The sequence below is a fragment of the Prionailurus bengalensis genome, chromosome A1 (genome assembly GCF_016509475.1).
Source record: "Prionailurus bengalensis isolate Pbe53 chromosome A1, Fcat_Pben_1.1_paternal_pri, whole genome shotgun sequence".
NCBI lineage: Eukaryota > Metazoa > Chordata > Mammalia > Carnivora > Felidae > Prionailurus > Prionailurus bengalensis.
The window spans coordinates 227,022,924-227,046,947 of NC_057343.1; the positions used below are offsets into that span (position 1 = coordinate 227,022,924).

Consider the following 24,024-nt stretch of genomic DNA (forward strand, 5'->3'; position numbering starts at 1 on the left):
AAAGGCGTCGCCATTCCACAGCCAGCGGTAAAGCGGGACAGACTTGGGGTCCTCAAGCCACACGTTTCCATCATCACGGGCTGTATGCTCACCGTTTCTCTCTTGAGCCCCCCCTTGATTCCCTGGCCCTCCTCAGCAGCCGGGGCTTGGTGGAGCAGTGGCCTCGGCCCCTGGTTGAATTCTGCGTCCTTTGGGACATGAGCCTAATGCCACCCGGGTTCCGCTTAGAGCCTGGTTGCGGCGAGCCTCTTCGGAATCTGGTACGGTTGTTCAGAAATGATTGCCAGCCTCAGGTCCGAGCCCCTGCAGTCACGAGGGGAGGCAATGAGCCCGAGATCACTCACCCCGTGGGCCCCACACTGTGCGTGCTGTGTGGCCAGGGCGTGGGGAGACCGCCCGCCGCTGCGGGGATACTAGGACACCGTGGTCTCCCCGGCCTCTCCACCGCATTTCCAGGCCCCCTTCTGGGCCACCTCTGGAGGGGAGGCGGTGTAGACTTCACCTTCCCCGTGTGTTTCTAATCTGCGGGCTCTGCCCCCTCTGCTGTGTCCGTGCCGCGTTTCCCACACTCGTTTTGTACACGGGCTTCTGCTCCTCTCTTCATTCCTGTCGGCACCGTCTCCAAGCTTTCTGGCAAGTTTTGTGTTGGGGTTTGTGAGCACAGAGGACAGGTTTTTGTCTGTACAGTTCAAGCGTCAAAAGTCAGCTGTAATTCACGTGAAAAACAAAACAGACTGGACGGAGGGAGGAAAAGGAGAGCGTCCCTCTAACCCCATCATCAAGCCGTCTGCCTCCCGGACCTCTTTCCTTATGTCTGTCCGGCACTTGGCAGGCTCTCACCGCCCCCTCCCTTCTGTACGCACCTGCTCTAATGTCACCAGAAATTAGATCTGTCCCAGGTCTGCTGTATCTGGGGCTGATCCTACTCTGGGAGGTGGTGGAAATTCTTAGAATGTAGACAATGGAGTCTGCTTTCAATTAGGTCACGGACGATGAGTGGTTTTTAAAAACTCTAATTTGGCTGTGGCTCCAGAACTTTGTATGACTCTGGCTTGGTGGTTTCCAGCTAAGACAGTCCCCTCACCCCCTAGAAGTAATTACCTCGACCAAAATGTCGCGAGTGCCGAGTTGAGGAGCCCGCATTAGCATTTGGTCTGTTATAAAAGCCATGTGTCTTTTAAGGTGGATTGGAATAGAAGGATTAAAAAAAAATATGTTGAAGAGTTGTTTCTACTCCCAGTGGAAGAACCATTGACTGTAAAACAGGAGGGATTTCATTCATATGTGGAATCTAACCCCTACCCCACCCCCCCAAAAAACAACATAGATACAGAGGGCAGTTCAATGGTTTGTGGGGGGCAGTGGGGGGAGATGGGAGAAGTAGGTAAAGGAGGTCAAAGGGTACAAACTTCTAGTTAGAGTTAAGTCCTAGGAATGTAACGTACAGCATGGCGACCATAGTTGATAATACTGTATTGTATATTTGAAAGTTCCTAAGAAAGGAGATTTTCCAAGTTCTCATCACACAAAAAAATTGCAACCATGTGTGCCGATGGACGTTAACTAGACTTACTCTGTTTATCATTTCATAATATATGCAAATATTGAATCCCATACACCTGACGCTGATGTCACGTGTCAAATATATCTCCATTTAAAAAAATGGAGAAAAAGTGCCATTTAAGTCCTTGATACTATGATATGTTATCTACATCCAGTTTCTGGAATTCAGTATCGTCAGGAGCAGGGTCCCCTGGCCCCTGCCCTGCCCCCGACTTCGACATTAGACACCTTAGAAGATGCCAGGTTAGAGGGGCACCCAGGTGGCTCAGTCGGTCAAGCATCCGACTCTTGGTTTTTGGCTCAGGTCATGATCCCGGGGTCGTGGGATCAAGCCCCTCATCAGGGAGTGTGCTGGGTGTGGAGCCTGCTTAAGATTCTCTCTCCCCCACCCCTCCCCCCCGCCCCTCCCCTATTCGTGTTCCTCTCATTCAAAAAAAAAAAAAATCATTGCAGGCAAAAGAACAGAACTTTCCTTTGGCTGCTGCATTTACTACAGATTTAAATAGCCATATTAATGTAGCCGTTACAAAATTATTTGTCCCCTTTGTCTTTAAAAAAATACCAAATTTCCAAACACATTGTGATTTTATGGTGTAGGTTCTTAGAGAATCCTGAAGTGTAGCCCTTGCCACAGTCCAAGTAAGCACTTACAAGAGAAAGTAGGTGTGTGCTCTGTTCTGGGTCTAAGGCTCAGTTGTGTGTTTGGGTAAAGAATGTTCTCTTTTCTGTGACTCTGTAATTAGAACATGCCACACAGCATGGTATTTACAGCCCATCATCATTATCTCTTTTTAGGGTTGTTTCCCTACCTTATTTTTGAACTTAAGTGTTTTCAGAGTTCAGAAGAGAAAATCATTTTTAAAACCAGAAGAGAAATGCGGTAGTTTTGAAAAGGGTGACGGTAGGTTGAAATCTGTGCTGGTGATTTTACCTTCGTTAGCTTAAAGTAGGGATCAGCAAACTGTGTGTGCGTCAAGGGCCAGGAGGTCACAATTCCAGGCGACTTCGCGTGGCCACGGTCAGGGGGAAAAGCCGGATAAAATTCCTTGCCCAGGGAGGAGGCACTCCAGGTCGGCAATAGGCGGGAGATTAAGAATTATCTTCCAGGGTGAGGGGCTAATACCTGAGCACCATGAGACAACGATACACTCTACCCCAGTCTTCTCTTTCCTTTGGGCAAGTCTCCAGCGTGGCCGCTTAGCCCCCTTGTTGACATTAGTAGAGAGCAGGGGCTTGAATTCAACACACATCTTCGGAGTTTTCACTCAGCCCTTACCCTGAATCTTTATGGGTGTGTGTGTGTCTGTGTGTGTGTGTGTGTGCATGTGTGTGCATGTGTGTGTATGTTTCTTGGTCTCTCATTGCCCAGTTACAGAGACGCGATTGGGTTTTTCCCATTATAGAATGCTTAAGAATGTGCGTGTACAATTGGGAAGTATATAGGTTTGGAAATTAACTTTTCCTAATGATTTGAAATCACCAAGGTTTAATTGCAGACAATAAAATTCACCAATGACATGTCCACATTTGAAGGGGCTGTGGTGTATCTATACAGCTGCAAGGTTATCCACACGATCCAGCTTTCTAATTGTTCCGTCACCCCCGGGCTCCCTTTTTCCACATTCGTGTTCAGTGTCCCTCCCACACTTGGCTCCGGGCAGCTTTTCCTTTGCTTTCTGTGTCCACGGATTTGCCTTTTCCAGAAATGTCATGTAAATGAAACCCTACACTATGAACTGTTTTGTGTGTGGCTTTTTTCACTTAGCATAATGTTTCTGAGATCCGTCCTTATTGATTATTCTGTCAGTGGCTTCTTGTTTTGTTTTTTTTATTACTGAAGAGTTCCATTGCATGGATTCATTACATTTTATTTGTCTCTATACCAGTTGATAGTCATTTGAATGATTTCTAGTATTTGGCCATTAAAAATGCTGCTACAAATATTTGCACGCACGACTTTTGAAACATTTCTTTCAAGGAGGTAGATCTCTAGGGTGAATTGTTGAAACCTGGGGTAAGATTGTGGTTAGTTTTTTTTTTTTTAAGTTTTATTTATTTTTGAGAGAGAGAGGCGCAGGTGAGAATCTGAAGCAGTCTCCACACCGTCAGCACAGAGCCTGATGCGGGTCTCACGCTCAGAAACTGCGAGATCGTGACCTGACCCAATGTCAGATGCTTAACTGAGCCTCCCAGTTGTGCCCCAAGATCGTGTTTAGCTTTTTAAGAAACTTCCAAACCGTTTTCTAAGTGGGGGTACCATTTTACATCCTCCCTAGTTTCTCCACATCCTCACTAACACCGATAGTATTTTTTTTTAATCCTATCCAGGAAATCGTTTGTTGGTGATGGAAAATGGAACCCCTAGGAACCTCACTTTTGAAGAAGGGATGGTATTACTTGCCTCCTTATCTTACAGGATTGCTCTAGATCAAAGGAGATGGGAACTTTTGAGCAAGTGCTTTGTATGGTAAAAAAATGTTACCGGTGATTGATTATGTGCAGGAAAATTTTTAGCAATTAAACTTGACACATATCCGTCTCAGAGATCAGGATGGAAACTTGTCCAAGTTTTAATAAAATGTGTATGTTATGATCAAACTTTTAAAGACAGTTTTAAACTCCAATTGTGAGCTTTCTCCATATGCTAGGTTGCCATATTGTACATTATCAGCCTTATTTAACAATGACAGAATATAATGACTTGCATATGGTGGGCAAACTTTTCTTCCCCACTCCAACTTGGATGGTCTGGTAAATGTCTGCCTGTGACTTCATTTTTAAATGCCTGTGGGTGGCCTCTTTACTGGACCTGGGCATATGTGTTCTATTCGAATAGAATGGAAGCAGAACATTCGGGGGCTCAGAGAAACCACCCAGAACAATCTATGGAAAAATACCTACTTTGGGTTTGCTTTGCAGGTCTGATTTCATGAACATTGCCGGTGTAAGCTTTTCCAAGGAACAAAGGGAACGTTTTACATGCATTTCCCTTCCTACCTGTGACAGACAGCTGCTGTCTGTAGGTCTAGTAGAACTGGCCATGAGCTTCCGATTGGCAGTCTGGGCGGATTTCCTAGAACTTGCTTATGAGCAGCTCTTCACACCTGTTGAAAAAGACCTTTGGACTAAGGAAGGTGAACTGTGTGTTTGGTCATGTAGGACTGTGTCAACAGAGGGCTTTATGGTACCTTCACCTGAGAAGGTAGGAGGGACCACCGCAGCCAGTGAAAGAGTCTGCATGCCGTATAGCCTCTGGAAGTCGGGAGGTTTGTGTTCATCCTTGTGACAATTTATGTGAGTTCGGCAATGTCTCGTGACGAAATATTGGATTCGTACCAGACAGACAATTTTTAAAAATAACTGTTTTTAATATTTATTTTTGAGAGGGACAGAGGGTGAGAAGGGGAGGAACAGAGAGAGAGAGAGAGACACACACACACACACACACACACACACACACACACACACACACAATCGGAAGCAGGCTCCAGGCTCTGAGCTGTCAGCACAGAGCCTGACACGGGGCTCAAACTCACTAACTGTGAGATCATGACCTGAGCCGAAGTCGGATGCTTGAACAACTGAGCCAGCCACCCCTGACAGACAATTTTAATAATCGGGCAGCACATGAAATCCATTTTGATGTAAGAAAAAAAAAAATAGTGCAGGTGACGGTTCTAGCAAGCAATGCTTTTGGACTTAGGACTTGGAGGGTGGAGGAATGACTGTGGTTTATGATTTCATGATTGTACCTAATGAGTAAAAGTTCTCACTTTATTTATAGAACTTTGAAAGTTTCCATTTGAATGTGTGTGTGTGTGTGTGTGTGTGTGTGTGTGTGTGTGTGTAGGTATCTCAGAGCTTTAAAATGTTGCAGTCTCTGATGTGTAAATTAAATGGGATAAAGATGGGGTGTCTGGATGCTCAGTCAGTTAACCGTCTGACTCATGATCTCAGCTCAGGTCTTCATCTCAGGGTTGTGGGTTCAAGCCCCATGCTGGGCGTGAAGCCTACTTTAAAAAAAAAAGGGGGGGGCACTTGGGTGGCCCAACTGTTTGCATGTCCGGCTCTCGGTTTTGGCTCAGGTAGTGATCTCAGGGTCCTGGGATCAGGCCCTTTGGCAGTGTGACACTTACTTGATTCTCTCTCTGTCTCCCTCTGCTCCTCTCCCCAACTTGCACACGCATGCTCTCTCTAATATATATATATATATATATATATATATATATATATACATACATACACATATGTATACGTATATATGTATATATACGTATACATGTGTGTGTATATATATATACACATATATATATATGTATATATATATGTATAAAATGGGGCATCTGGTTGGCTAAGTCAGTAGAGACTGCAACTCTTGATCTCAGGATCATGAGTTCAAGCCCCATGTTAGGTATAGCGATTACTTAGATAAATAAATCTTAACAAAAGTAAGAAGATGAAAACAATATTTCAGGCACTTAGAAGTCTTTTTCTAGGTCATTACAGATGGTGTGGTTTCGGTATGGAGTGATATTTGACAGGACAGTCTTAGAGGATGCCAGGAGTAAATATTCCTTCTTGAAGCAGCTGCCTGCTGATAAATCGGGAGGGACAGGCAGTTGTAAGTGTCATTCTTGGCGTTCCCTGTGTCTCAGCCCAAACCGCCAATCAGAGGTATGTGACTGACGCATGCGGAGATGGGAACTTCTCCCACTTGATGTTCTGTGTGTTCTTTTTTTTAAGTTTATTTATTTACTTTAACATTTATTCATTTTTGAGAGAGAGAGCATGAGCGGGGGAGGGGCAGAGAAAGAGGGAGACACAGAATCCGAAGCGGACTCCAGGCCCTGAGCGGTCAGCACAGAGCCCGATGTGGGGCTCAAACTCACAAACCGCGAGATCATAACCTGAGCCAGAGTTGGCCGCTTAACCGACTGAGCCACCCAGGCGCCCCATGATGAACTTAATTCTATATTATTTATCCCCTACCAGCTCTATCAAGAAGCCAGTTGTAGTCCCTTAAACTGCAAGCTGAATAAATTATAAGTAACGTATTTTAAATATTTCACTTAACATTTGAAATCAAAACAAATTAAGTAGACCAATAAAATGAGGTTAAAAGTTCTAGAAAAAGCTGTTCGATGTAAATACCATTTTTTTTTATCACATGAAGTTTTTTTTAATGTTTATGCATTTTTGAGAGAGAGAGAGTGAGGGAGCATGAGCTGGTGTGCACCAGTTGGGTAGGGGCCGAAGGGGGCTAGGGGCAAAGGATCCGAAGTGGGCTCCAAGCTGACAGGAAAGAGCCCGAGGTGGGGCTCAGACTCCTGAAGTGTGAGATTGTGACCAGAACCAAAGTCAGATGCTTAATCGACTGAGCCACCTGGGCGCCCTTGTATGTGCCGTTTTGAGTGATAACTTAGGTATAGCATTTCCACGTTAACACATTGTGTCCTAAGGGTGTGCTCGTTTACTGTCAATTTTGTTGGGATTGAGGACACTGAACTCAGTTGAAATAACTTCATGCGGTATTAAAGGTCAGTGTTTCATTCCATCACGTGGGCGTACAGCATAGCGATAATTCTTTACAAATTGACCGGTAACCCCCCCAGTGATTCCTTCAGACTTTTATCACTGGTTCTTAGAAACAAGTGGTTCTCATGTTGTGAAATCAAAGGAAGAGGAAATTCATCATTGGAAAGGTAAATACTATGCTTGTTTCATTTGTCCAGTGGGGAAACAGAAGATGGAAATAAAATCAACACCAAAAAAAAAAGCACCCCGGGGTTAACACTGGGATCTGGAAGTTGCTGTCTTGAACGCTGGAGTTCTAGCAAACTTGTCACCTGTGGATTGGGTTCTGATCTTTACTAAAACTTTAGTCCCTCCCTTGGAGAGTTCATCTGACACTTAGATCTGGTAGCAGCCGGAAGTCAGTGGGGTGTTCTGATGCCCTCCTTGTGGGCACGTGTGTGGGGCGTGGCCCTGGGAAGATGGGAGCCAGCAGGTCCCAAAGAGTCTTCATCACGAGGTGCAGCATTGTCACGACCTGGTTAAACTTGTTTCTGGAACCCGACTGCCTGGGTCAAGTGCTCTCTATCTTGTGATGCTGGGCTAGTTGCTACTATGCCTTCAGGCCTTCACTTCTCCCGACTTGACTTTGCCAACAGTGGCTGCCTCGGGGGGCATTCGTGAGGGAAACCGAGATCGTCCACGTAAAGCGCTTGTGTCTCAGCAGCACGGGGCGTACCATTTTCTCCTTCCCTCCTCCGCATCTCTGGTGGGACACCGGGTCACGCTTGGGGTCTAGTGGAGGCTGGGGACGATGCTTCCCGGGGAGCCATTCTTGTCTGAGAAAAACATTTCCTTCTTAAAACCTTTTTTTTTTTTCCCCCCGCAAAGGAATGTCGTAGTCAGTAATTTCGAGAGTGGTGATTTGCCACGAAACACAGTCCAAACTCCTAGTTCAATCCTGTGTGTTTTGTTTACAGGGGACACGGGTCTGGCTGAGAGAAAATGGCCAGCATTTTCCGAGTACTGTCAATTCCTGCGCAGAGGGCGTCGTCGTCTTCCGGACAGACTATGGTCAGGTGAGCTTGACCTGCAGCCTTCAGGGTGCCCGTGCTCCACCTCCCGGGGTTGTCTTCCACTAGAGCATGCATGTTCGCTGCCCCCACCCTCCATACCTTAAAGAGTTGTTTCTAAGTGGGAACACCAAATCCCGGAAAGAATGTGTAACATACACCGTCGCGTGAGAGATGCAATCCAATTCTCCAAATGGAACACACACGGTGTTCTAGCCAGTGCAGGGCAGAAAAGCGCTAGACTTGGCTGATTCTCTCCCCCGGGAATCCCGCCAAAGGATCCAGAAGGACAGGGGTGCAAGCATTTGAGAAAAGTTGCCCAATTATTGATACGTGCATCTTGGTTTCATTTCCACTTTCCCTTAAAATTCTGAGATTCCTGAGAGGGTTGGAAATAACCCGTCTGCCAGTGAGAATGTGGGCTGCTTCTGGTTCCCGGTTCTTTAGTGTAACATGAAGGCTGTAGTATCACTGAAAACAGACAGGTGAATTCAGAAACCGAACATTACATTTGGGCAGTTGTGAAAGGAGGCTGGTGTCTCTATTTTATAAAGGAAACTAATTTGAATGCTACAGAGGGATCCCTTTAAGACCTCTGCTGGAGGGGTGTTGGCTGGGGGGATGGGCTAGATGGGTGATGGTCATTCAGGAGGGGCACTTGTTTGGGATGAGCATTGGGTGTGATGTGTAAGCGACAAATCACTAAATTTTACTCCTGAAACCATTATTACACTATATATTCATTACCTTGGACTTTAAAAAAAAAAGGAATAGAGGTTGATGTAGTCTTAAGAAGGCTACACTGAATATCCTGAAAATCAGGGCAGAGGGCAACTATTCAGCAAACGATTGTAAAATAGCAAGCAGTTATTTGGTAAGTGACAGTAAAAATCGCTGTTAGTTTAATTATAAAGTAGGAGAGGTGTCATAGTGTTTGTATCCCAAGTCGATGACTTGGATAAAACTAGGTTTTACCCAGGGGTAAACTTCAAAAGAAAAACTTGGAAAAGCATATGGTTACTTAAATCAAAATGGAAATGCACTCCTGTTTTATCTGCCTCTGTCAGGTCTTGAATACGGTCTTTGTCCAAAAACAACCTACTTGTTTTACTACTATATTCTAAGTATATCAGTACGACCAAAGGACTCAAAAAAAAAAAAAGATTTAAGACCTGAAGAGAGAAGGGGGTCATAATGCCCAGTATTTAAAGCTCACAGGTTCTGAATCTGGTCTGCAAGGTTGTTGAGAACAAAAGCTTCGGTGTCAGTGTTGAGTTGATTAAGGCCAGGGGGCTGCTCGCGTATCGAAACTTTTCAGAGATCGTCCACTTGGTACGTTTCTCATTTCTTGGCTTGATAAACAGCGATGTTCCTGGGCTGTTTTGCGGTTCCTCAGTTTCTTTCTCATCTGAGACTCTTGAATAGTTGCTCAGCATTCGGTGGTAAAGACCTAGCTGTTTCGTAGGTGTGGATTGCGGGGAACGGACGGAGACGGCCAATGGATCCCGTGTCTGACGGTCACGGCCAGCGTGGATGCCGTGCTGCTCCCCGGGCTGGTTGCTTTCTCATCACATTCTCGGGTTGTACAGTATGATCTGTAAACTAAGGACAGGCTAAGTGACTTTTGCCCAGCTTTGGGTCACGCACTGCTTCAGTGTTTCCAATCCCACGCAGAGCTGGTCTGCCTCTGTCTGTCTTGCCATTATCCTGTCCCTCTTCCCTTCCTACTTCCTCCAGATGAGAATTCCCTTCCTTGTAGCTTCTGTGCCTACTTCTTAAGATGATGTGGAAAAGGAGAACAGTGTTTAAACAGTGCACCTGACTTGATGTAACTCGGTTCGTGAAAGTGTCATGAAATAGATTTTTAGTAGAATTTTCTTTTTTTATGGACTTATTTTTTGATCCCAAAGAGAATTCTTTTTTTTTCTTTTTTTTTACGTTTATTTTATTTTTGAGAGAGACCGATCGACAGAGTGCGAGCGGGGGAGGGGAAGACACAGACTGCAGAGCAGGCTCCAGGCTTCTGGCTGATGGCACAGAGCCAGATGTGGGGCTCCAGCTCTCGAACTGTGAGATCATGACCTGCGCCAAAGGTGGACACTTAACCGACTGAGCCACCCAGGCGCCCCGATTCGTGTTTTCTTTTTAACTCTTTCTCCACCTCTTTTTAACAAAATTGCAGCAAAAACGTGTAATGTTAAATAAATGTAACTATTTTTAAGCGTAGACTTCAGCAGTGTTGCATAGCACTCCGTGAGCAGAGGTGGCATGGGCTGGTCAGGCCAGTAGTTCTGGTCACTGTTGACAGTATTTAGGGATTGTGGGCTTAGAAAGAACTAAACCAGAATAACATGCACTTAAACATGAAAGCAGCTCTCAACTTTGACTTCTAATCTTCCTTCCATCGGGCATCAAATACTTGGTCTTGGATTGTCCACTCTGTCATTCCCAAGTATAATTAGCTTGGAGATTTGTGTAGGAATTACAGGGTTTAAGATACAAGAAGAGTGACATGAGATGGAAAGAACTGGGTTCAGACCAGGATCAAGAATTGAGAGTGGTGGAGGACTCTAGTATCTTTCTTTCCTGACCGACTTCTTCCTCTCCCCACATCCCAAGTTTGCTGTGGGACATATGGGTGTGTTCACCAGGGATTAGGGCAAGTTCATGAACTGGTTCTGGTCCCCAGGACAGGAACAGCTACTCCTTAACTGGGCAGGGACAGATTCTGGAAGGAATCAGGGTCAAAGACACAGAGCGTGGCCTTGTCCTGGTCAAGCCTGACTATGGTAACTTTGGAAGGTATTGGCTGAGAGAGAGAGAGAGAGAGAGAGAGAGAGAGAGAGAGAGAGAGGAGAAGAGAGACAGGATCCAAAGCAGGCTCTACACAGACAGCAGAGAGCCAAATGCGGGGCTCAGACTCACCAACTGAATGGTGAGATCATGACCTGAGCTGAAGTCGGAGGCTTAACCGACTGAGCCGCCCAGGTGCCCCAGTTTTTCCTGCATTTTTAAAAACAATTCTAGTGACATTTTTGTTACTAAAACGTGAACTCTCCCAACAGCCTAGGAAACTACTAGTTCGCCCTCTCCTACTTCACGGGAATCACCTTGGCGGTCTTCTTCAGATGCACATTCGGATTGACAGGTCTGGGGTGGGGTCTGATGGAGGGCTTTAGGTAAAGGTGGAGAGGGGTGGCTCAGTCAGTTAAGCATCTGACGTGGGTCATGATCTCCCCGGTTCGAGCCCCGTGTCAGGCTCTGTGCTGACAGCTCAGAGCCTGGAGCCTGCTTCGGATTCTGTGTCTCCCTCTCTCTCTGCCCCTCCTCCGCTCACACTCTGTGTCTCTCTCAAAAATAAATGAACGTTAAAAAAAAACAAAAAACAAAAAGCTGGAGAACTTTCCTTTGGCTTCCAAAGCTCTTCCCTTCCCTTTGCTCTGTGCCCTCCCTTCCTAGGATCTTTTCACCCCGAGCATGGCCGGGTTGGGCCAACTGCCACAAAATGATGCTCGAGTGGACCGCAAAGCAGTTTCTGAGTCCTGTTTGGTGTGGGAAGCCCAGCAGAGCCATGTGTGACTAAAATCCTCAAGTGGGACCTCACGGACCCTGGCTAGGGGATGATAATAGTGTGTCGTTTTTGGTGAGAGCACCGAAGGGCACGTTCTCTGATTTCATTGAGTCGCTGAGAATTGTGTGCGCGTGCTCAGCCTTTTTTTTTTTTTTTTGCCAGGGAGATAGTTTTACTGTTAACCTAAAATTCCATTCCACACTAAAATTTAAACTACTGTAGGTTGGTCCAGGGAATAGAGAGGACCAGAATGTTCCCATTTGATTTATAACTTCTGCTCTCCTCGCCGGGAAGTATTTGCAGATGGAAAAAGAAATGTGCAAGAGACATGCTAACAGGCTTTGTTGAAACGTACGCATAGTTGTGGCCTGTGGAGGACGCAGCGCGCATGGGCAGGTTAGCACTTGCCCTGAAAGTTACTTACAAGCATACGCTGTTTTATTGCACTTTGTTTTGCTGAGCTTTGCAGTGCTGTGGGTTGTTTTTTGGGGTTTGTTTTTCTTTTTTAGTGTCTTCTTTTGTTTTTCGTTGTTTGTTTTCAGATTGGAGGTTTGTGACAACCCAGCGTCAGCAAGGCTGTTGGTGACATTTTTCCAACAGCATTTGTTCGCTTTGTGTCTCTGTCACATTTTGGTAATTCTTGCGAGTTTTCAGACTGCTTCATTTTCCTGTTTGTTATGGTGATCCGTGATTCTGACTCCTTGAAAGCTCAGATGATGGTTAGCATTCTTTTAGCAAGTGTCTGTACATTCAGGTATGTATGTTATCTTTTAGGCCTGTCGCCTTCATAGATTGTGGTAGTGCAGTCACTTCTTGGCCTGGTGGCTACCACAGTGTAGTGTAAACTTAACTTTTGTGTGCATCGGGAAACCAAAAAATTCATTTGAGTCACTTTTTTTGCGATGTTCAATGTGCTGTGGTGGTCGGGAACCGAACCTGCGATCTCTCCGAGGTACACCTGTACTTCTTGGATGCTAAGCTGGGGACAGAGTCTCCGAAGAACACCCTGGCTTAGCAGGGTACAAGTATGGCTAAAAGATCAACTCTTAGGAAAGCATAGGATGGAAGACAGCCTTGAACAGCCTTGAACACTTCTGGAACATCCACGAGGTGCACAGGCAATCAGTATAGCACCCTCTAGGAGCGTTGTAAATTGAGTGATAAGTTCTAAATTAGATTTTTCACTTTGAGAGTCAGCTCTATTATCTTTTCTGAAAAGCACCTAATTTGATTGCTCGGGAAAAAGCTTACAGTGATATAATTTACCTAATTGTGTTTTAAGGGGTAGTTATTTAACTTACCCCAGCAAACTTCATCAAGACGATTACTCTTTGCAGTGATTCTGTTGGGTTTTTTGTTTGCATTGTCTCTCTCTGGGGTCTTCAGAAATATTTTCCTGGCTGGGGATTTAATGGCCCCAGTCTACAAATGGATGCCCTCCTCCTCGCCCTTCTCTTTTTATTTGCTTGCAGTAAGTATGATTAGATTTGGGTCTAAAAGTTATTCTTCTCATTTTATTAATTCACAATAAAGGCCATTAGATTGCCTGGTGCTCTCAAGTCGGTCCTCGGCCCCTCAGGAAATTCAGACCTCCTCCGGCCCTGCAGGAGACAACACTACTAAATATTTATAATCACACCTCCCGTTTAAAGCCGTCTCTAACCTTTTTGGTTTGATCTTCCGGTTTTGACTGGTTGGAATTAATACTTTGGGCCCAGTTTTGTGAAACTTGCTGATGGATTAGTGTAGTGATTTTTTTTTGGATGCATTTTTGGTCCTTTTCACACACTTTCTACCCGGTCCAGCTGCTTTTCTTTGCTGTTTTCCCTTCACTTTGCCCCCCTGGGTGTCTTTGTGTGCTCCTCGAATGTCATGTGCTGCACACCCTCTCCCTGCGTGCACTCCGTGTGTCCTCTCCGCGGTCCTGGGGAGATCTCCCCCAAGCCTGCTGAGTGTTGGAGAATGGACGGTGGGGCGACCCAGCACGTCTCCTGCGGCACAGCACTAAACAGGACCCTGGTCCCACGCGCTGTCAGGTAGATGGCTAAAACTCTGTGATTTCATTTCCAGGGGCAGCAGGTTGGATCTGACTGCTAACGGGAAGTAGTCGATTCTAGATATTTTAACTGAGTTAGAAATCTTGTCTGCAAGGAAGCCCGCGGCCCAGCTGGCCCCCAAGAGCTCGGGAATGCCCTGGATTTCAGCATTCCACAAGGCTTCATGTGCAAAGCCAGCTGTGGGTCGAGGCAGCTGCCTGCGGAAAGAGGCCTCCCCGCCAGCTCCTTTTCTGTGCATGGCAGTTGGTGCGTCCCCCCAGGTGGGGTGGCCCGGCACCCCCACCCACCCCTTTCCCCGCCCCAGGACCACTCACATGAGTGGTAGGGGAAGAGGGAGACCAGCTGGGAGACACTTAGTTAGGAAGGTGGAGGAAAAGGAATTTGGGGACAGCATTCATGATGCACAAGCAGTGTCACTAGGGTGCCTTGAGTCTCAGGGCCAAGCTCTGAGACGACAGTACAGATGTTTTCCAGTCCGCCGACTGGACAGAATTCCCTTGCTTTCATGTTGTTGTTGTTGTTGTCGTGTAAGTATATTCTATCACCTTCTCAACCTTCTTATTTCCTTTTTTGTGGAGAGGAAGATTCGCATTAATGCACAGAGTTTGAGGGAAAGGTTACTTCTTTTGTTTTCAAAAGGAAAAAAACCTAGATTACTTACATTTTTGCCCCTTGCGGCCTCTCAAGGCTCGAGTGTCCCTTGTATCGTAATGGCTGCTTCCAACCGAATTAACCTGTGGGTCCAGTTGAACCATGTGATATCGCCATTTCTCTTGGCCGAGAGGATTGAATGTCGGTGGTTCCATGTGGTTCAGCCCAAGAACGTGTTTGTGACCCGCTATTTCAGTTTTGTGCCGTAGCTTATTGAGATGCTTATGACTTGAAGGTGGAATAAAAGATTGAGTTTTCCTGGTGGCTTCCAGCAAAGTTGAACAAGATGGTGTTTCTGCAGTCCAGTCAAGAGGCACAGCGTATCCCCAACACAGTATAGAGCCCTGGCTTTTGGAGTATGACTGCCTTCTTAAATTCTGTTGCTCTTGGGTATGTTCTTGGGTATGTGTGTTTGTTAACAGCTGTGATGAGCTGCGAGATTTGTATTCCCTTTTGGGGTTTCCATTTTCTCCAGGTGTGTAAATGATTTGCTATGACCCGTTTCTGCCGTGAACATCCAGATTTGAGTGGAAAGAAAAATGAATGGGGGTACGCTTTTTTTGGAAACGGAGTTTGGGTTTTCCTCTCCTGTTGAGGGTGTGTTTATCGTGGTAAATATACATAACATAAAATCGACCATCGTAACTGTATTTAAGTGTAGAATTTGCTGGCATTAATTACATTATATGTGAAAGCCTCGCCACTATTTCCAAGACTTTTCCGTCACCCCAAATAGAAAGTCTGTACCCATCAAGCACCAACTCCCTGTGTAATTTATTTTTAAACTACTGTCCGGGTGCCCTTGCTTGTGCTGTTTTCAGAAAACAAGAGCACATTAGAAATTCTGGTTTGTATCTTTCTTAATAGACCATGTCAAGAAAAACTTGCTGTAGCCTCCAGGTTCCTGGGGGAGATGCTGAGCGCTGCCGAATATCCGCACTAGCCACGTGATGTGCCCGTGTAGATGCATGGTGCTGCCCCAACTCTTCCCTTCTCAAAAGGGAAGTGTCCGCATAGCCATCTAAAAGTAAGGGGAGGGCCACCTGGGTGGCTCCGTCGGTTAAGCAAGCGTCCACTTTTGATTTCAACTCGGGTCATAATCTCACAGTTCGTGAGTTCGAGCCCTGTGGCGCTGTGCTGACAGTGTAGAGCCTGCTTGGGATTCCCTCTCTCCCTCTTTCTTTGCCCTTCCCTCACTCTCTCTTTCAAAATAAATAAATAAATTTAAGAAAAAAGGGGGGAGAAAGGGGCACACTGGTGACAAGTAACAGATAATTTTTAAAAATCAGATGTGTTGGCTTCTTTTGTTGAAACTTTAGAATGGGTCCATCTGTTATTCTTGGAAGTCATTTTAATCAAAACAGTGCAGCTGCATTAAAAATACAGCATTGAGCTGGGAAACTCTTAAATTCTCTGTGTGTTTCCCACATTTTGCTACTTCGTCCTGGAAATACCCGTCTCTGAGCTGGATATTAAACGCCAGTCTGGGGAGTTTCTTAGAAATCTGCACTCCAGAGACTGAACACCGCTGGGACTTTCAGTCCTGCTTTGAAGCCCAAGCAAAATGCACTTTGTCCAAAGTGCTTGGTTTTCAGTGAGAAAATGTTTTTACGCTCTGAAGGCCAAGTGAGTCTTCCTCTCTAGAACTCTTCCAAGAATTTGGTTGGGCGTCTTGTGCCTCACAGAGGGAAAGTCCAATGTTTCCATTCATTTTCACTCTGGGACTACAGCAAAAAAAAAAAAGAAAAAAAAGGATCTGCTTGTTTATTAGGGAACCTAGCTCCAGAAAGAAAACATGTGCATGTTTGCTGATCTGCATGGCTCTGTGTGTTGCAAATTGAATTCACTATTGTAAATTTCAGCATTTTGAAACCTGAGGTTGTTATCCCATGTACGTCCACATCTGCCCTGAACAACATCTACATTGGAACGGGAAACCACGTGCAGTAATAAACACGACAGGATGTGCCGGTATTCTGAGGCACATGGGCTGTGTCAAGCGCTGCCCATCTTAGCTTGCTAAGAGGGCACACCATCTCTGGGTTGTTACCTGCCATATTCCCAGTACTAGTGAAAAATGCCTTAGTAAGACCTAAGAAGAATCCAGTCTCGGGGGCCTGCCTCCTTGCACCTTTATGTGAATCCAGCTTAAGTGGATTTAGAATCCAGGGTATTTCTCTTTGAGACCGTGGTGTTTTCCCTATCCCCTTTGGACTGGACAGCTGGGCCCCACCTTGCATGGCCCCACCACTGGCTAGGTAGACAGGTGGCTAGGGACTTGGATGCTGTTAGTAGTATTTATTGGCCCCAGTGAGGTTCTAGCTGAATACGTGCGCGCGCGTGCACTCTCTCTCTCTGTCTCTCCCTCCCTCCCTCTCTGTCTCTCTCCCTCTGTCCCAGAGAATGTGTATAGCCTTTGCCACGGGTCATGACCTTCGTTGGCTTCCTGTCCTCCTTCAGTGGGTCAAATTGGTGCCTTTTTCCTTTTCTCCTTTGTGGATCTCTCTTGACTTGGGCCGCTCTGTTCCTCTGGAATGAGCCTCTTCTTCCCATCCTTTAGGCTTGGTCTATTTGTAGCCGAGCCTGCCTCTGACCTGCCTGTCCCTCTCATCTTCAGTTGACTTTGGGATTCCAGGCTCTGCTTCTGGGTGGCACACTCTCCTTGTGCCTCTGTGAGCCTGCGGTACGTCCAGACTTTTCCAGCAGCGCTAATGTGCGGGCACGCAGAGAAGGGTTGACATCTTGTGCCATCAGTCCCATTGTTACTTTCAATTTTGTGGTTAGCTTGGCAAATTAAATTGCTCCTACTTAAAGGTTAGCAGGATGCTCTCTTGCATTCCTGGTACCCATGAACTGAACATAACTAACTAATCCCATGTGCTCAGCTCAGACCAGGTTGCATTTTATGACTGGAAGAGGTGAACAGAAAATAGTACATCAAAACTTGATTTTTGGTTGGGGGGGGTGGCGCCTGGGTGGCTCTGTCGGTTAAGCAGCCAACCTTGGCTCAGGTCACGATCTTACGGTCTCTGAGTTCAAGCCCCGCGTCGGGCTCTGTGCTGACAGCTCAGAGCCTGGAGCCTCCTTCGGATTCTGTGTGTGTGTCTCTCCCTCTGTCCCTACCCTGCTTGCTCTCTCTCCATCTCTCAAAAAAAAAAATGAATAAAGGTTAAAAAAAATTTTTTTTTTTTATTTTGGAGACTTAAATACCATTTGCTTCCGATGAGTATCATTTTGTGAAAAATACATGTGAAGATCCTGTTTGGAAACAAGACAGTTTACAGATTATCTGCAGGAATCCGACATGGCACCCGATAGTACTGGCTGTAATTTCAGCAGAAAAAGCAGAGGCCGTTTGTTAAAACAAATCCAGGTGGTTGTCTGTGTGACTGACGAAGTTGCATTCCATTCCAAAAATTCATTTATAGGCCTGTAATTTGGAACCAGTTTTCCCAGAGACTCTGTGCTGTACTTGGGGAGTTGATTGTCCAGTCCGTGTACAAAGCCCGGGTACCCACAGTGCGCTGGGGCGGTGCAGAAGCCCCCTGTTGCCTGATTCCAATTTTAAACACGGTTTCAGAGGTCCACCCCAGGATGCCGCTGCGGTGGGATTAGGGGATCATATTCTTCCCGTGATCACCTCCCTGGCAAGTGGTGGGAAAAAGGAGGCACCACGTTTCTTTTTTTAAAAAAAAATTTTTAATGTTTTTATTTATCTTTGAGAGAGAGAGAGAGAGCACAAGTGGGGGCAGAGAGAGAGGGAGACGCAGAATCCGAAGCAGGCTCCAGGCTCTGAGCTGTCAGCACAGAGCCCGACACGGGGCTCAAACCCACGAACTGGGAGATCATGACCTGAGCCAATGTGGATGCTTAACTGACTGAGCCACACAGGTGCTCCTTTTCTTTCCTTTTTTTTTAAAAATGTTTATTTTGAGAGAGCGCATGAGGGTATGCAAGTGAAGGAGGGGCAGAGAGAAAGAGAGAGGGAGAGAGAGAATCCAAAGCAGGCTCCGCACTCAGAGTGCGGAGCCCGACGTGGGGCTCGATCTCATGAAATCCGAGATCACGACTTGAGCCGAAATCACGAGTCAGATGCTTAACCGGTTAAGTCACCCAGGCGCCTCTGGAGGTACCTCCTTTCTAAGCCACTTTCTCCGCAGCAGGGTTGGCATGGAGGATAGGTAAGGGGGGGTGCCTGGTGACCTCTCCCTACCGGGAACCACGCTGGTACATTCCAGCCACTTGTGCTTCTTGGTCCTCCCAGCTCCCCTGTGGGGAAGGCATCCTCAGCCGCGTGGTAGCGCTTTGGAGGCTGAACGTAGGTGGAGTGACCTGTCCAGACGTCCACACTTGGCCGGTGACGAGGGGTGCAACTGGGGCTTGGGTCCAGAGTCGACCATCTTCCCCGTATGTTACTTCTTGAGGAGCAGACTGAAGTGAGGGGGCTGTGTTCCCACCTGCCGCTTCCCGTCCTGGCCGCTGTGCTGGGGGCACGTCTCTCTGTGGGCCCCAGGGATGGGGTGCACCCGTGGTCTTCCTCCCCGTCATGACTTCTGAAGCTTTCTGCCGAAGTCACTCTTCAAGATTGGCGGGTTCTCCCGCCCCCTCCCCCACCCCTCCTTTGCGGTGGCTTTTGTTTTGTTTTATTGCTCTAGGGAGATAGAAAGGTCTGGAAAAAACCCACACGTTTTGTTTTGATGTTTCATCGTCTTGTGTGCACAATCCTGCTTCCGTGCTGCTGCTGCTGACAAGAGTCCTTCTCAGCCCTGGCCCCAGACGATGAATTCAGCCTCTCAGCTGGGACTCAGGCCGTAGTACACTTTTTAAAAGCTTCTTGGGTGCCTCGTTTAATATGCAGCCAGGTGCAGAACTATTTCACAGACTGAATGAGCATCGTCTCAAAATATTATGGCAAAAGTTGTTGAAAAGGCCTTTTGCAAACTGGGCTTAGAAAATCCTCTCGTGACCCATCATTGCTAGGCCTGGCTTTCCCCCCCCCCCCCCCGCACGGCTGCTTTCCTGGACCTAGTTGGTGGTTCTGCGAAAGGTCTCTTCTGCCCACAGTCTTTGACTACAGCCCCTTCTGTCTGTCCGTCTGTCCGTCTTCCTCTCCCTTCAGGGAGTACCTGCTCTTGAGCTTTTCATCTCTTTTCTCCTCCCACCGTATCGCATTGGACACTCCTTCTGAGTGGGACTTTGGGGGTTAAGTGTCGCAAACTCGGGGAGCATCGGGGTGGCTCAGTTGGTTGAGTGTCCGTTGAATTTGGCTCAGGTCGTGATCCAGGTTGTGGCATTGAGCCCTGTGTCAGGCTCCATGGTGAGTGTGGAGCCTGCTTAGGATTCTCTCTCTCACCTTCTCTCTCTCTCTCTCTCTCTCTCTCTCTCTGTCTCAAAACAAACAAAAAAATAATTAAATGCCCCAAACTCGAGTGCAGTGTTTCTCCACGAGTGCGCCTCCCTGACTAGCTGCTTCCTAATCACTTGCCCTTGTCGCCGATGCAGGTTCCTTGGCCCCTCCCTGGATCCACTTCTGTGAAGATGGCCCTGGGATCTGTGTTTTAACAAGGTTCCCACCTGTTTCTGTTGGCCCTGAAGTTAGGGAACCGCTGACTCCGTGGGTGTATTGATCCGAGATGAATTGGAGAGCCGTTCTCCTTACCTTTCTCTCCCTGTCTGATTTGCTGTTTGCTTCCAAGGGGGCTGGTCCCTGCCCTGTGGGGTAGGGGACTAGGGGGAGGAGCTGTGCTCCTGATGGCGTGACCCTCAGGTTGGGTTCTCTCATTCTCCCCATCTCCCTCACCCACAATCCCACCCCCTTTTCCTTCTGTGTCTGGAACAGAACCCAGTGTTTGGGGACTTTTCCTTCCAGCTGAAGATACAATGAAGGTTTTTCTAATTTGTCAGTGGAGATGTTCCACTGGTAAAGCAGCTTCCTGAAATCCCCCCTCCTGTTTTGTTTTTTTTTTTTAAGGTTTATTTATGAGAGAGAGTGTGTGAGAAGGGGAGGGACAGAGAGAGGGGGAGACACAGAATCTGAAGCAGGTTCCAGGCTCTGAGCCCAATGCGGGGCTTGAACTCATGAACTGTGAGATCATGACCTGAGCCGAAGTCGGACGCTTAACCGACTGAGCCACCCAGGCGCCCCCTGAAATCCCTTCCTCAAGTTTGAGCACGGAGCCCATCAGTGATGGGCTTGAGTTTAAGCAACTCAATTGAATTACATTTGTTTCTGAGGAAAACTGGACCTGTTTCTCTTTCAAGAGAGGGAGGGTCTTGGGGTGTGAAGGAAGGGCAAGGGCCCCGGCGTTCAGAGCAGCCCTGGGTGGGGATGGGTGAAGGCGGTCTCCCCTGGAGGGGGCTTGTTTCCTCATTCCTCGAGCGGTGCACCTGCCATCCTGCCCGGAAAGAGCCCACGGGGCTGGATGAGAGGCATCATAAAGAAGGGATGGGTAAATCCCAAGCAGCTGCCCCACATTCAGGAGGAAAGGGCGCTTCTGCCCAGCAGATAACTATTCTAGTAACTTCCATCTAAGGAGTGTCGGTTTCTAAAAGCAGCAGCGAAAGCACGAGCTTCCAGTTTTTATTTCAAACCAATTGCATCGCCCTGTTAAACGTAGGGAATCGAACTAAGTGGTTAGTTAGGAATTTTGGCTGGGAAGGGACACCTGTGAACTTTCTAAGGTAATGGAAATGCTCAGTGTGTTCCGTGTGGTTCCTCAAGCTGTGTATTTTGCTGTGTGCAAAGTAAACTTCAGTTTTTAAAAACACCATCTAGCTTTCCTGAAGGCAGCTGTTTGCATTGAAGTGTGTGCACCAACACGCGGCTGACCTCCAAGCTTGTGTAATTACTCCAGTGTTCAGTGAAGCGGCCGCAGCAAACCCTGGCCGATGCCTGCTGCCTGTTTTTGTATAGCCCATGAGCCTACAAGTTAATGGTTTTAACATTTTTTACTGTTTGGAAACATCAAAAGAATAGTATTTCATGACACGTGAAAGTGACCTGAAATTCGCATTTAATGAGGAGGTGTTGGAACACAGCCATCCCCATTCATTGACTGGTCGTGTGAGATTGCCTTCAGACTCCAGCGGCACCCTAGAGGGGTGGAAACGCTTTTTTGCCCTCTGGTCCTTTGCGGAAGAAGTTTGCTGACCCTGATCTAAAGGATCATTTTCCCCAATTACTTCTGATGTGATATTTGGTGCCAGGGCCTCCTAGTGGCTTCTAGTCCTGGCTGTAAATCGGAATCCCTTGAGGGACTGCTCATGGAGATTCCTGGGCCCCTACTCAGGCCCAGTGGTATAGCCTCTCTGGAGGGTGGGCCCAGGAATCCGGATTGGCAACCAGCCGGCAGGAGTCTGTGCTGTGAACCCCGACTAGCAGATCGATTCGTGGTTAAGCCCCATCATTTTGTTTTCCTTGTGAGGTGGAAATGTCTTGCCCACGAGGATAAAGGTCATCAGTGACAAAACCCAGGTTTCCTGCTACCCTGTAGGGCAGTGGCTGTCAGAAGTGAACAGGCCTCTGAACATCAGACTCCCCCTGACCCCTCCCCAAGGAGGGTTTATTAAACCACAGGATCCTGCGTCTCCACTCACAGTTTGATTTGGCAGGTCTCGAGTGGAGCCTGAAAGTGTGCATTTCTGACAGGCTCCCGGATGCTGCTGATGCTGCTGGTTTGGGAACCACACTTTGAGAACTGGTTTGTAGGGCTTGTTCGGTTGTATGTATGGATTGCTGAGTTTTTTTAATCCGTGTTCTAAATGCACCTCATATACAGTCTTCTCCCCAGAACATGTTCTTTAAAAACACGGATGGTCACTCACACAGTCCAGGTACTGTTCTTGACTGCTATAGCCATAAAGGAAGCATTCTTGAAAGGTGTCTTGTCAAAAACGAGACGTCGTCTGGCCATCTTAGTTTTAAATACTAACACCTGTTAATGGTTTAGTCTGTAAGCGGCTATTTGAGGGGTGGTGGTGGTCAATGGAGAGCCACTCCCAGGCAGAGCAAAAATAAGAAAGCCAATGTGCTGTGTGTTAATTATATCCCAGCACATTTCCAAAAAGTTTTGCAAAAATGACTTGATGGTGCCTTTACACAACCTTCAGAAGTTACTGTGCAGATTTGGACACCTAATGCCTATTATTTTTTTAAAATATAAGTTTATTTTTGAGAGAGAACGAGAGCTAGTGGGGGAGGGGGAGGGAGGGAGGGAGGGAATCCCAAGTAGGCTCCATGCTCAGTGCAAACCCAGCGTGGGTCTCAGCCCCACGACTGTGAGATCGCGACCTGAGCCGATAACGAGAGTCGGAGACTTAAACTGACTGAGCCGTCCGGGTGCCTCCCCGATGCCTTTTCTAATATTAAAGAGCAATTAAATGGTTAACCAGTTGTCATTCTGGGCAAATACACAGCCCTCATTTTCTAAGGAAAATGCCAGAAGCAGAGAGGAAGGAGAGCGATTCTGTATTTTAGAAGCTGTGGGTAGGACCCCCCCAAGCTTTTGGCGGTTCGTTTTGATTTGATATGCTACCTTTTGCCATTGTCCGTGCCACCCGGGTACAGAGAACATTGGGCTGGTGACCAGGAAGGGGACCGGGACTAAGGTAAGGTAAGCCTGGTGCTCAGTGCAAAATACAAAGAAGCACTCAGTCAGGGTCAGGACGAATTTGCATGCTCCTCCCCTCTCCCTCCCCCCCCCCAGTTGATTGCTCCTTAAATTGTACACCCTGGCCACCTGCCTCCCCCTAGTCCTGGCCCTGATCAGAATCTGGGAGCATGGGGCGCCTGGGTGGCTCAGTCGGTTAGGCGGCCGACTTCTGCTCAGGTCACGATCTCGCGGTCCGTGAGTTCGAGCCCCGCGTCGGGCTCTGTGCTGACAGCTCAGAGCCTGGAGCCTGTTTCAGATTCTGTGTCTCCCTCTCTCTCTGACCCTCTCCCGTTCATGCTCTGTCTCTCTCTGTCTCAAAAATAAATAAACGTTAAAAAAAAAATTTAAAAAAAAAATCTGGGAGCTTAAGCAAGGCTCTCTAGGACAAGAGGCCAGCTGTAGACTCGAACCTCCCCCTTCCCTTTGCTTTTGCTGCAGTGATTCATTGACATGCCTCATTTCCAACGGTCCTTTGATAGTTTTCAAAAATCTGTGTCAGTACATTTTAGGGAACTTGTTTAGGATTAAATTACTGCAGTGCGCACTGCAGGGTGTCATAATGGTTTGGAATATTCATAGGAAGTTTTGAGGGGACAGTTATCCCCCAAGGGTTTCCTAGATGAAGGCTTCAGAGCAGGCTTGTGCAATCCCTTATAAAACTGCAACATTGCATTTACAAATTCAGCACGTGGACCGTATTAGAAGTTCCAACTGCCTTCGTTTCAGAGGTTCAAGTTGGTCTTTGATCTAGCTGCGGTGGGGGCGTTCCAAATCATTTTTGTAATAATTTTTAAATAATGTAATGGTATTTTTAAGTCTTCCACTAAGGGTAACTGAGTAGCCAGCCCTTGAGAATTCAAGTATTTTTGTCTTCTGGAATGATCTTCTGTTCTGAAATGGATCCACCTTCCTGCCGTGTCGGAGTTCACAGTGGCTTGCTCCAAGCA

The 24,024-nt window shown here is 47.0% G+C and overlaps 1 protein-coding gene across 3 annotated transcripts in view; it reads left to right on the plus strand.

Annotated features, from left to right (window-relative positions):
- Window positions 1-24,024, plus strand: part of MYO10 (myosin X) — a 229,235-nt gene that overhangs the window by 41,249 nt on the left and 163,962 nt on the right. For 2 of the 3 annotated variants that reach the window (XM_043600872.1, XM_043600881.1), the window contains exon 2: window positions 8,055-8,153. In XM_043600872.1, coding sequence (XP_043456807.1) covers window positions 8,055-8,153 — 99 coding nt within the window. Of the gene's footprint in view, window positions 1-8,054; window positions 8,154-24,024 lie in introns of those variants that run through there. The other variant, XM_043600890.1, reaches the window with a different exon arrangement.